At 59.5% G+C, this 13422-nt stretch overlaps 1 protein-coding gene across 2 annotated transcripts in view; it reads left to right on the top strand.

Annotated features, from left to right (window-relative positions):
* The first annotated feature begins 405 nt into the window (after positions 1-405).
* SMOC2 (SPARC related modular calcium binding 2) overlaps positions 406-13422 on the top strand; it is a 106718-nt gene continuing 93701 nt past the window's right edge. For both annotated transcript variants that reach the window (XM_075554259.1, XM_075554261.1), the window contains exon 1: positions 406-527. In XM_075554259.1, coding sequence (XP_075410374.1) covers positions 441-527 — 87 coding nt within the window. In that variant the 5' untranslated portion in view covers positions 406-440. The remainder of the gene's footprint in view (positions 528-13422) is intronic.

The following is a 13422-nucleotide window of genomic DNA, read 5'->3' on the forward strand; positions in this document are numbered from 1 at the left end:
CCTCTGTACAGCAAGAGCGACACGTGGACCCCCAGGCGCAAAGGGCAAGCCCCTATGACAGACTTACACTGTGCCTTGCCCTGAAAACCCACCGCTGCCTGGTTTTTTGTGCCCAAGGTGCAGCAGGGCTCTGCTGGCTGCGCCCCTGCCCGCCTGGGTGCGTTAGTCCTCCAGCCCGAGCCCCCGGCACCGAGCGGCCACCTGGCCCACTACGACTCTGGGCAGCTCCTGGTCGGCGGCCGGCTCGGACCCCGCGCGCGTGGCCGGGAGGCGGCGCTGGGGTCGCGCCGGGCGGTGGGCGGGCGTGGGCGCGCTGGCGGGCGGCGGTCCCGCGGAGGGGCGCGCGGGGCGGGGCGGGGCGGGGCGGGGCCGGCGCTGAGGTCGCTGGCGGCTCGGGCCCGCGGCCGGCGTCCCTCCCTGCTCGGCGGGCGGCGGGCGCGATGCTGGCGCCCCGGATCTGCGGGCTGCTGCTGCTGCTGCCCCAGCTACTCCCGCGCGCGCCCGCACACAAGTTCTCGGCGCTCACGGTAAGGGGCCCGCGGCGCAGGTGGGCCGGTGCGCGGTTGCACGGAGGCGGCTCGGGCTGAGCTCTGCGCCTGGGCTGCTGCGGGGCGGGCGCCCGTCAGGAGTTCCGCGGGGATCGGGGTCCCCTGGGCAGGCCTCTGGTGTGGGGACTCGGGGTCTCCAGCACCGGATTCTGATGGGGGCGCGAGGCCCCGCAGACCAGGGTCGGAGAGAACGCGGGGTGCCCAGGGCAGGCCTCAGATGGGGAAGCGGTATCCCCAAAGGAGGGCTAGGTGCGGGTCCAGGGTCTCCTGGGCAGGGCTCTGGTTGCAAGGGGGTCCCAGCCGTGGGCGCTGGGGAACTGCCCTGGCATGGGGCTGAGGGTTGAACCAACCCACCATTCCCTGACCCCCGTGGAGCCTGCCCTGGGCTGAAGGGTGCGCTGGACCTCAGTGGACTGCTCATTGGCCCTCAAGTTATCCGTGCCCCTCACAGCTCCCTCCCCCCAAGAACTCAGAGGAGCAGATGTGATTTAAACCTAAAAGGGTCTTGGGGACCAGGTGGCAGAAGGGGCTGGCCTTTCTGCTCGCAGGGACTGCACACCCTTGTGTTTCCCACAGCCTCCTGCAGGACCTAGAGCATCAGGGGCTCCAGTGGGGCCCTTGGCCTCAGCTAGACTTCTGGTGTGCATAGCTTCCTGGTCCTCCAGCCTCTGGCCAAGGCTGGCCTGGGGGGCACTCCCCTGCACACTGTACTTCGTGTGCTCTGCAGACAGACCTGGAGAGTCCGCCCCACCGGTCGTGCTCAGGTGGGGCGCACACCTGGGCAGAGGAAGCCACAGGACAGATCCCAGACAGCTGGCCGGTGGTAGTGAGGGGCTGCCCTGGGGGGACGCTTTTCCTTCCTCCCTCTCTGCTTTGTGAGGATCACTGGAGGGGAAGGAGCTGGCGAGCTCATTGTTCATACCGAAAATTCTTCCCTGGCTGCAGCCAGCCCTGCCTCTTCTCACAAGTGCCTTGTAGATTAGCCCTGGGAGCTGGGGACTCAGAGCCTGCACTGGCTCAGGGCTGCCCTGGGAACACACCCTCCCACCCAATCTCCCAAGCCAACTACAGCCCTTGATACCACGCGTGTGCACGTGTGTCTACATCTGTAGTGTGCATGTGCGTGCACCCACAGACACACACACACAGCCACAGGCTGCCCTGTGAACTGTTACCAGGACAGCTTGCTCAGGTCCTTGTGCACGGTGGTGTGCCGTCCCTCTCCCACATCTACATCCACATGCCTGCCTTGCAGTGAGGAGAGGGGAGATGACCCCACAAGGAGGGGTGATGCAGCAGCAGGCTCCCATCTCCCCCACCCCTTGGGCTTTTGCACCCCAGGGCTCCTCTTGGGTCTGAGAAGGAAAAGTTGAATGAGTGAGCTCCGCAGGTCTCACTGCCCCCCTTCCTCGGTTAAGGTCAGCTCGGGGGCCTTCCCCCTTCTTTGGCTATGACCGCACCAAAGTTTCTTAGGCTGCCATGCTTCCAGGGACCGCCAAACCTGGCCTCCACTGAAGCCAGTCCGCAAAGCTTAGCTGAGCAGGCCTCTCCCTGGGCTGCCCGAGAAAGCCTCCTGCCCCCAAACCACACTTGCACAGAGAATGCTGGGTTGTTTCTGCATCCAGGAGAAGTTGAAGCCATGAAGCATTCTGGCTTTACTCCCTCTTTCCCAGCCTGCCCTTCCACCCCATCTGGAAGATCCAGAAACCTTTGGGTCCCAGCGCCCTTGAAGCAGGCCTGCAAGCGACTGATGGTCAGTCGTCAGGGACAGTGTCCCATGCTGGGCTTTCTGTGGCAAGTGTCAATGCGAATCACCCTCTAGTTTCTCTCTCTATCTCTCGCTTTCTCTGAAAGGGTGCCTGTCTCTCTGTAGGACTGGATCCGCCTCTTTAATAGATCGGAGCAGTTCAGTCCACCCTGTGTGAGGAGGGGGCTGCCATGCATTGAGGCTTCAACCTCCACCCTCCAGTTTCCTCCCCCAGAAACTGAGATGCCACAGTTAGGTCGCTTCAGCGTGCTGTGAGAGTTTTCAAACTGAGCATGGGTTTTCCTCTGGAAACCTGGCTCCTGTCGGGTCTTTTGTCAGCATGGATGGCATCGCATGCGCGCGTGTGTGTGTGTGTGTGTGTGTATGGGGGGGGGTGTCCTGTGGCTTGAGTCCACGCTGTACCATGTACGTGTGCTTCAGTGTGGGTGCTCTGGCACTTCCTCAGGGTGTGGGGGCACATCAGCAAGGGGGAGGTGCGGTGCCCTGCCTGTTTCTCCTGGGTCACCAACCACCCCCCGGGGATGGCATGCACAGCACAGGGTTGCGGCTCAGAGGTGGCCGTGGCCAGAGTCCTTCCTTTGCTCTGACCAACTGCTGCCACAAGTCTCAGAGGCTCATCTTTGTCCACCAAGGCCGGTCTCTGGGACCGGCTCCCCTTAGCACCTTCTGCTGGCTCTGTAGGGCCCCTGCTGTTCAAAGGCCATGGGTGTTTGTCCCAGGCAGTAGGGGGGCAGTGTTCGTGTCTGGGTGGGATCCCGCTGTCTCTCCAGGGAAGAAGTAACTGCTCCCTCAGGCCAGCTTCCACCTGGCTCCCAGTGCATGACTCCTTCCTTCTCTTGCTGTGGAGGGCTGCGCTGTGGGGCCAGGTAGAGGCAACGTGAGTCACTGTGGATCTGCAGCTCACTAGTGCTGTCAGAGCACAGTCCTGTGGATTTGGCCTGACCAACCAGCCTCCTGTGCCTGTGGTTTTCTTTAGGAGTAGTGGGGTGACACTAGCACCCCTTTCTGAGAAGCCTTGGAGGCAGAGGCGGCAGGTTGACTGCAGAGTGGAGCCGGTGGTCATTCACCCACATGTAAAATGCAGGTGCTGAGCTGAAATGTGTCTCATACTTCTTTTCAATGATGGATGGACAAAGTTCCCCTGAGTCCCTGTCCTGGAGGGCCAGCTGCGGCTCCTGGGATTCACAAGCTCTGCTGCCAGCAGAAAGGCTGACCTGCAAGTTCACCCTGAGGCACCTTGGAAATAAGGCCATTGAGAACCCAGGGACCCATTCTCCAGACACATAGAGAACCTAGTTCTCCCCAACACACGTGGGGCTCATGTGCCCCAATTCTCCGGGCACATGGGGAACCCAGTTCTTCGTGACACCCAAGGGATCCCCATGAGCAGATGTCTCTGAGTGGTCACTGGCTGAGTGTTCGCAATTCTAGGCATGTTGGCCACCCTCTCAGGTCTTGCTCACACTGCAGCCTTCGTACCCCAGGTAGGAGGAAAGGGAACCGCACCCAACCCACTGCTACCAAGTTACCTCACTGGGACCCTGTGGGACAGAGCAGAACCGGTCCACGAGGTTTCTGGGGCTGCAGATCTTCATGGGAGCAGACAGCCTCATCTTTCTCCCAGGGACTGGCCGGTGGGTTTGAACTGCTGACCTTGTAGCAGTTCCTACACACCTCCAGGGTTCCTGTAGCTGAATGACGTGAGCAGGCTCTGCCCTTCTGGAAGGGGGGTTGTCTTCACCTTTTTCTGCATGTCCTTTGGGTGTTTCAGAGGCTAGCCCTATGTCTGCTTCCCTGGTGAGCTGTCCCTGTGACCCTGGGTCTTGTCTAGAGGTGGATAGGTGAAGTCAGAGAAGAAATGGTGACGTCCTGGGAGATGGGTGACCTGGACTCACCCAGAGGATGGGCCTGGCTATCTCCCTCCCATAAGCCACAGTCTCAGTGTCCGAGTGGAGCCCGGTCTGTTCCACACCCAGAGGGTTGTCCTGAGTTGGGACATGACCAGGTGGCACAGAAAGTGGGAGGACACTGAAAACAGGCACAAGCATGGGCCCTTTATGATGATGAGATTCCAGGAGCGGGGCTCGTGGCCCCCCCGCAGGAACACAACTGCCCTGCCAGTCTCAGGGTCTTTGTGCTGCAAAGGGTACCCACCATGCTGGAGTGGGGGTGGGGGTACTCTCGCAGAAAGGGGCCTTTCTGACTGAATGGTTGCGTTTTTCCTGTGGCAAATGCCCTGAGCACGTGGACCCCCCAGGAGGGCTGCCTCTGGTTCCTTCTTCGTGGGAAGAGGGAGCAAGAAGGTGGTTAAGGGGGTGGAGAGGAAACCAAACACAGCCCAAACCTTCCTAGCTAGAAACACATTCGCATGGCGTCTAGAAACCCAAACACTGGGAAGCACCACTTTAATGTTGATTTGAAATCAAGACCATAAATAAAGCCATAAGCCACTTCAGACCCTGACAAGATTGTGCAGGGCCCTCAGTCCCCGAGGCCACAAAGGTTGGCTCCGACTGGGGAGAAGATGGATTTGTAGGGAATCAGAATGAGCCTGGAGACATGTAGGGTGGTGGCATGGTGGTGGTGGTGGGGGGGGGGGGGTAGTGGGAGATGTGATTAGGGTCCTTGGTGGAATGTTGGGCTGAAGGTCAAAGGTGACATTTCTGTATCTTTGCATTAAAAGATGCCGCATTCCAAGAGCACAGAAAACAATGCAGGTGGGAGTCTGCAGCAGGGGTTCTCAGTGGGGGGAGAAGCAGCCAGGAATACATGCATGCATTTAAATATAGATCTTGAGTCCCTTTGCAAAAGACAGGGAAACTCTTTTTGTTTCCAGATTGGAGGGCACTGGGCGCTGGAAGACCGGCTGGCTTGGCCTCAGTCACGGGCTGCACTTGGGGATCGAATGACACTTAATAGATTAGGTATTTAACTGCAGGCCACAAGAGGCCAGGTTTCAGAGTCTGATTAAATGAGTATTTTGATAACTCCTAATTTCATGTGGGCTGAAAAAAAATTATTCCGAAAGTGAAAACCAGAGACATGGTGGTGTGGTTTTGGAGTTGCCTGGCTGAAAATGAGAGAGAGAGAGAGAGAGAGAGAGAGCCAAAGCTGTGCTCAGACCCCAAGGAAGCAGGGTCTCGCCCATGGACAGGCACGTGGGCGTTTTCGGGATGAGAAGGCAGGCAGGAGGCCGAGTGGAACACCATGCCATGGTCCCACTAGGTTCACCCCCAGGCAGGGGGTCATGGAAGCCATGGCTCTTCGCTGGCCCCAAGTGTGGGGACAGCCACCACGAGTGTCTGCGGAGGCTTCTCAGATAGTGGAGTCGCCACCTGTGCTCTGAGAGGGCCTGTGTCCTCTTGCTCACTTTCTCATCTGCTCCTTTGCTCTTCCCTCTCCGCCCCTTTGCTTCTGCCCACGTTGCCTGGCCTTTCTCCCCCCCTGATGCGTCCCAGGAGGGCTGCTTGCCCTGCTTCCAGCTGGGTGCCAGCCTAAATTCCACAGGATGTCTCTGGGTCTTTAGTCCCCAAATTCTCTCTGCTGGGACCACTGACTGGGCCCCTTGGCAAAGACCCCCATCTGGGTGGTGGAGGCTGGACGTGGGGTTGGTTCTGGTGGGTGGGTGGTCTCTCCCACGGTGGTCTCTCCAGCATCATGTTAGTGACATGGGCCATTTTTTTTCTTTCCTTTACTCTGGGGTGTGGGGGTGTGGTGTTAACTCTTACCATGGGGGTGGGGGGGTGCTGGCACAGCCCTCCAGCAGCGGTGGGGTTCCAGTGAAGCATGTGGGGCCATAGCAAATGCTAGTTCAGCTGCGGTGTGTTCGATTTGGGCCTCTCAAACCTTCATTCAGGGGACAAATTAGACCCCTGAGACACTGATTGGGGTTGTACTCTCCGTAGGTGGGGGTTCCCGTTTAGTTTTGTTCTCCTCCGTGATACGGGGACCCCCTTTCCTGGTGCTTCCCAAGATGAGTCATGAGATCCTCCTGCTCCAGAGTTGGGACCAGTAGTCAGAGGGACTCTGGAGTCAAGTTATGAAGATGCCCATGGATGGGAAGGATGGGTCCTCCCTGGACACCCATGTGGATGTGGTCTTGGGTCCTTGTGGTGGCCTATGCGGGGACCCTTCCCTGTGCCTCCCCTTGATGTCGGGAGCCACGGAAGGGAAGGGGCACATCCTCCTGGGGATGCTTGAGTGCAGAATTGGGCTGCTCTCATCCGAAAGTAGAGAGGTAAGACTGGGGTTCCCGTTTTGAATGTTCATTTCTCCCCTCGGGTGCTGGTTAGTTTCTGGAGGTTGTCTGTGCGTCCAGGTGGAGCCTGCAGATTTGTCAACCAGTCAATGCTGACCCATAGTGACCCTGTAGGACGGATCAGAACAGAACTGCCCCTTTGGGTTTCTGAGACTGCAACTCTTGACGGGAATAGAAACCTTCCTCTTCCTACCATGCAATGGTCAGTGAGTTTGAACTGCCGACCTAGCAGTGATCAGTCCCATGAGTAACCATTATGCCACCACCGGGGGTGCTGGGGATAAGATGTTAGGGGCTGTGATTTGGCCAATTAGGTGATATCTTCCCCGCTCCCACGGCTCAGGCTGAGTGACCTTTGCTCTAGTCGGAGGGTCTTGTTACCATGAAATGAGACGTGTTGTACATTCGCGCACCTTCTCAAACCTCGGGGCTCCCCGGTTCCCGGTTCTTTTCTGAACCAATTCTGTCCTGACCACTTGGTGATCAGGATCGTCTTCGCAGTTGGCCATCAAAACCAGGCAGGGCGACCGCAAAACTTAGCAGGGCAGCATGGCGTGACAGCCAGTCCTGATCCTCACTGGAATCCCACCAAGGTGGCCATGAGAGGGTCCCACGGAGAAGGCGGGTTTGTGTATTGTCCTGTGAAAACTGCCCTGACTCCTGGTTCTGCGCCCCGGGCAGACGCTCCCTTCTAGTCTAGGGAGCTGAGGGCTCAGCCACCCCAGATGAGCCTTCTCTGACTGACAAACCGGGCTCTTCCAAGTGTGTGGTGTTGCGGGATCTGCTTTGAAACCATCTTTATTTCCCTCTCCCTCATCTTCTGGGAGCCCCTCCAGCGCCCCCCCCCCGCCCCCGCCAAACCTATGATGACAGAAATCTGAGCCCTGGGGCTCATGATCACCCATGGAGGCTGTGTTGGGGGGGGCAGCAAAGACGAGAGCTGTCACGATGCAGGGTGCTGTCGTCACGATCCAGGGTGCCTGCGGCAGACACTAAGGGCCCTCTGTGATGCCCAGGCAGGCACAGCGGTTCTAAGACAAACATCAGCTGGAGGGTCCAGGAGAGCCCTACCTAACCCGCTGACTTACATCGTAATGGGACTGGAAGGCAGACTTGGCAGGGGAGTCATTCATAACCCAGGGGCGGCTGGGCTCTTGCCTCTTCCTGTAAGTGCCTGGGCCTAGGTACACCTGGGTCTCCCCGGGGGCCAGGCAAGGCCAGGCCTCACCTGGAGGGTAACTGGCACACGGGCTGTGTTCCATCTGCCACTGTGATTCATTACACCCGGGAAGTGCCCCAGGTGACTTGGCTGCGTCCCCTCGATTGCTCACTCGCTCCACCAGCCTCTGGATGGATGTCACGGTAGCCCCGCCGTCAGTCAGATGGTCATCTGATGTCTCTGCAAACCTGACCCTGACCTAGTCACCGACACGCTGTATGTGAGCAGCTGGTCTCCGTGTCATGTGCAGGGCAAGAGGGGCTCTTGCCCTGGGCGCCTTCCGACTTGTGGTCACAGAGGACCATCCCTGTCCCGGGCGTGGACTGTGCTGTGGCCAGTCATGCTATTGTGCTGGCTGCACAAAGGCAGGCCGTCTGCAGGCGCTCACAGACGTGCGCACCCTCTGGCTGCACCCTACCAGGTGACTGCTCTGCTCAGAGCACACGTAGGGCTGGGGCACACCCTGGGGCCCAGGAAGGAGAGGCAGAGCCCGGCCTGACCGTGCAGGCCTGGACAACCCAGCCCTGCCGGTGCACACGGGGCCTCGTGCCCATCACCTCTCCGGTCTGAAAGATCAGCTGGGAGCCGGCTGCCAAAGAGAGATCTGGCTTTCTTCTCAGAGATAAAGCCAGGTGGGGCCAGGCAGGCCTCTGGTATGCCCCTGGCGTCCAGCCTGCCCGACGCCCCTCTGGGGAGCCCCAAGCCCTCCAGGCCCCTCCCTTCTCTCCGAACCCCAAACTGGAATCACTGCTGTGGAGCTGATGCTGCCATAGGGAGACCCTGGCATGTGGTCAGGAAGAGCAGTCCCTGGGGAAGGACACCCTGTCCTGTCAAGGAGAGGGGCAGGGGCAAAGAGGAAGGCCCTCCAGAGATGGACTGATACTGTGGCTGCAACCACGGTGTCTGTCAGGGCACCGCTGGAACCACCGGGAGGACGGTGCAGGGACACATGGGTTTCCTTCTGTTTTGCTTGAGGTCCAAGTGGGCCGCAATTGTCCCAATGGCACTTAAGAACAATAATAACATGGCCACCCTATAGGACAGGGATCTGAGAATGTCACTCTTTAGGGGATTAGAAAGCCTCCTCTTCCTCCTATGGAGTAGCTGGTGGCTTTGAAGCACCAACCTTGTATATCACAACCCAACACATTACCACTGCCCCCCAGTTATATCTGCCATGGCATGAGGTGGCCACTGAGTGGGGGTGGGTGGGACGCAAGCATGCAGGCCTCTGTTCCGTGGTCAGTCCTGGGAGGGGCGTGGGGCCCCCGCCACCTGGACAGCAGATAGAATGTCAGTCTTGTAGGGCCCACTGAGGCCCCACAGAAAGCCACTCCTTTGAAATAAGTGACTCATGGTCCCTAGTCGCTAAGTTGGAGAGCAGACACAGGGCCGTTTTTGTTAGGGGTCTTAGGCAACCATGCTTAGCATCAGCTGTTCACATGTGCGTGGGCTGGCTTTCAGTGGTCCAAAGCAGGCTGTGGGCTAGCTGGTCAGCAGCCAGCTGCTGGCCATGCAGGTGCTGGTCGGCACACACTCTGTGATGGACCAAGGGAGCAGTATGTTTACCATCAAGACCCTGCTCACTTCATCCTTGGCCCACAGACATCTTCGTGGGCACAGCGGTGGAGAGTGGGTGCAGTCTCAGCAGTGGGAGGCAGGGTGTTGGCGCTGGGTCCCCGTGAGTCAGAACAACGCAGGAGGTGCCTGACCACCATGGCATGAGGTGCCGTCCAGGCAAGGGCAACTTCAGGGCCAGGAAACCTGCACAGACACGGACTGACCCCAGGTGTCTTTGCCGCTGACCTTCCCACTGTGCATGCCCAGGCCAAGTACAGCGGCCGGGTGGGATCAGGTTGCCAGTGGCTGGGCTGGACATGCTTGCTTCTTCTCAGTGTTGCATCTGAACATCGGGCCTCGGTGCAGGAGCAGTGGGTGCCTAGACTGTCTCTTGCTCTTCTTGTCATTTAAATTTAAAAAGCAGAAACCTAGTACACCCCACACATGTGCGCTCAGACATTTTACACACGCACACACAGGAACAGGGAGGGACCTCTCGACCGCCTGGTGTCAGTGCTTGGATTTGTTTGTTACCCCAAAGCCCCTGCCCAGCACTCATCTGTGGGCCTCCCCCAACAGAGGAAGGTCCCAGTGCAGGCACACACGACATAGCTGTCACCTGTCCAGATGGATTTCTGGAACTTCAGTGAACAAACTGTCCTCCTCTCTCTGCATGGGATCAGGCCGCCATGACAGCAGCAGCGTGACCTGGGGACTGCATGGCCTGTGCTGATGTCACCTGGAGTGCCGTGTCTGCCCACACTCGGGCCTAAAGCCTGGGAGCAGCTGCTCCAGTCCGTGGGAGAGCATCTGAGGTGTCACAGGCGGGGAGAGAGGTCCAGGTGATGGGATTCCCTGGGTGTGCCTCCCAGCAGCGCCCCAGTCAAGACCAGAGAAGGAGTGCACTGTGTGTCCCAGGCCCTGGCGGCCAATGTGGAGGAACACCCCTTTCTGGCCCAGGTCGGGCTGTCGGCCTCTGCTTCTCTGACTGCCTGGCAGGGGAGCTGGGTGCAACAGCAGCCTTCTGCTCCAATCTCCAGCCAGTTCTGCCTCACCCCCACCCCCATGGGGCCGAGAGGGATGAGGCCTTGCTGGGAGTTTATGGGGCTCTCGTAGGGTCACCAGTTCAATACACAAGCATCTCCATGGGAGAAAGATGGAGCTTTCTACATCTGTCAACAGTTAATAGTCTCAGAAACCCACCACGGTCGCTGAGTCAGCAGTGGCCTGATGGTAGTGAGAGGAAAGATTGGGGGCAACAGGTGCTGTTAGTAAGAGGACCGGGGCAGAATTGGTGGCATCCTTTCAGAGCCAAGACTGTGCTAGTGGCCATGGACAGGCTGACCAGGAGCAGGCAGGAAGCTAGGCAGGGACAGACCATGGGGAGACCGGGAGAGGTCACATGCCAGGGACCAGTGTAACTCCATCTCCCCATGACAGCCACCCAGGTCAGCCTGCACACATGCTGCTGACACATGTTCAGGGGGAGTGGGCTGCCTCCTCTTGCAGGATCATACGGACCATGGGCTCAGCAGGTGAGCAACTTAGGGACCGTGGGCTCATCAGGCACAGTGGGCTCAGCGGGTGGGCGGTGCAGGCACAGCACAGGGACAGTCATTAAATAGGGTAGTGTCCTTGGCCTCCCAGCCCATGGCCACCTCCCGCCCATCCCCCAAACCCAGTCCAGGGCCACTGAGTCCAGTTGCCCTGCTCGGGGCGGCCCTGCGTCCGTTTCCCTGGCTGTAAACGTTTGTGGGAGCAGACAGCCCTGTCTTCCTCCCGAGGAGGGGCTGGGGCTTTGCAGCGCCGACCTGTGGCAGGCATCCCAGCTGGAGCCTGCACCGCCAGAGCCCGCGACCCAACTGCTCACCCCTTCTTTCCCTCCAGCTCCTCCTCACCCCCTCGCTAGCCCCTGCCATCATGTCAACAACTGTAAGATCATTGTTTTTAAGTGAGCCCCATAAAATAAAGTGTCGGACACCCCCTTTCTGTCCGGGACCCCCTGGGCCTGTGTCTGCCTGCCAAGGGCCTTCACCTATGTGAGGCCATGTGCCCGGAGGCCTGTAGCTGGCAGCCACACAAGCAGATGCTGGAAGCAGCTCTTCCTGGTGGCTGAGGAGTGTGTCACCCAGAGGCTGGCTACTCCTTGGCATGCCCACTGGGGGATGGGGACAGTCCGGGTTCTGTTCAGCCCTGGTTTGATTGTGAGTGAAATAACCAGGGACCATGGCACGCTGGGGTCTGCCTCCTTGCTGCGTTTTGTTCTGGGTGTGCCTGCTGTGAGCTTGTAGGTCACGCCACGGTTCTGGGCAGGGGGGAAGGGGCACTGAGTGGCACCAGAGTTTTGTCCACAGAGGCAAGGGGTGCACCACACCCTTCAGGCCACGTCCCCATGTCCTCCGGTTCTAACTGTGGCAGTGTGTGGGGGGGTGGGAAGGGGTGCCTGACTGCTCCCTGGGGACAGGGTCAGAGCGTCTGCCGGGCCCTGCTGGCTGCGTGCAGCCCTCGCATTCTGCATGGAGCATGGCCTAGGCTCTCGCGCTGGGAGCAGAGAGCTGCTACGCAGGTGTGCTGCCCGGTCAGAGTCCGGCACCCCCTGAGAGGTGCCTTTGCTGTGCTCTGTGCTCATTGGACGTCACGTGAAGCCCTGCTTCCATGCTCCCAGAATCCAAAGGGACTGGCACGCATGGGCCCTTTGGTCTGAGTGGCACCCCCATGAGCGGGGTCCTCTCAGGGGCTCCATGTGACACACACCAACCGAGCAGTGTGCCCAAGGCCACACTGGCTGCCAGTAAGCCATGCTGCAGTCCAGGCAGCCCGGTGCCATCGGCACCCACTGGTGGGCATTACGTTGTGCAAAGGAGACTTCGGATGCCCCATCCTGTGTCACCTGTGTAGGCAGGGCTGGGCTACTACTGTAGCCCCGGCTCCTGCTGATTCCCACTGAAGCTCCCCCACCACCCTGACGGTCTTTCCGGGACTGGTCTCTCCCAGAGAGGGAGGCAGCTAAAAGAGGAGGCATCCCCATGCCTGTGTCTAAGGGCTCACTGCCCCCTTTGCTTTGCTCTCCCAGTGGGCGTTCTCTGCATCCTCTGCCATTGTTCAGACAAGCCAGTGTTCCTGCGTCCACCTCCTTCACTGCCCAGCTTTCATTGACATGCAAGGGCCGGACACGCCTCCATCCTCAAAGTTACGTCTTTGAGCGTGGACCCTTCAAAGAGGTCTTGTGCAGATTTGTCCAGTGCGCCGCGAGGCTCGGACTGGGCTGCTGCTCCCAGCAAGAGGAGCTCCCCCACGACTGCCGTCTGTCTCTTCCCCGCCACTTCCGGTCTTTCTCCTCTCGCTGGACGTGGCCGCTGGCCCAGCAAGGAGGACTGGCCTTCCATGCGGAGATGCAGCCCAAACCCAGCGGTGTCTTAGAAAGGGATCACGGGGCGTCGTAAGCGATGATAAGAAATCCTGGAACCAATAGGACCCCGCGCCAACCGAGGCGCCAACCCACTGTCCTCAAGTTGGGTCTGATTCAGAGCCACCCCAGGGGACAGAGGTGAGGTTCCAACCCACCACCCCCTGCCGCCCCACTCCCCCTCCCGGGTTTCTGAAGCTGTGACTTTGCGAAGCAGATGGCCTCCTTTTCGTCCCACAGAGCGGCTGGTCGGTTTGAACCAGAGACCTTTCCGTTAGCAGCCCCTGCTGAATTCATGGAGCCAACAGGGCTCCCTTGTGTGGCAGAGCTATGGCCACTGAAGCAGACATGCGGCCACGGCCCCTCACTCTGAGGTCTCCCCCTCAGTGAGGTTCGCAGACCTATTATGGAGAGCACACACAGGCCCTTCTGTCTGGTTGTTAACTGGGGAAGCCTGGGGCAGGGTGTGTTTGCAAGGAAGGCCCCCTCCCACACCCTGCAGTGTATGAGCCAGCCTTGGGTAGCCAGGGTGGACATAGGTGCCCAGTCAGCTGTTCTGCACCCCAGCAGCAGCCATGTGAGCTCAGAATCCCGGGGTCCTCGGGGGCATGGAGCCTTGGGCACAGACGTTGCCCCTGATGTCAGAGTCTAAGCCCCCGAGAA

The sequence above is a fragment of the Tenrec ecaudatus genome, chromosome 7 (assembly GCF_050624435.1).
Source record: "Tenrec ecaudatus isolate mTenEca1 chromosome 7, mTenEca1.hap1, whole genome shotgun sequence".
Taxonomy (NCBI): Eukaryota; Metazoa; Chordata; class Mammalia; order Afrosoricida; family Tenrecidae; genus Tenrec; species Tenrec ecaudatus.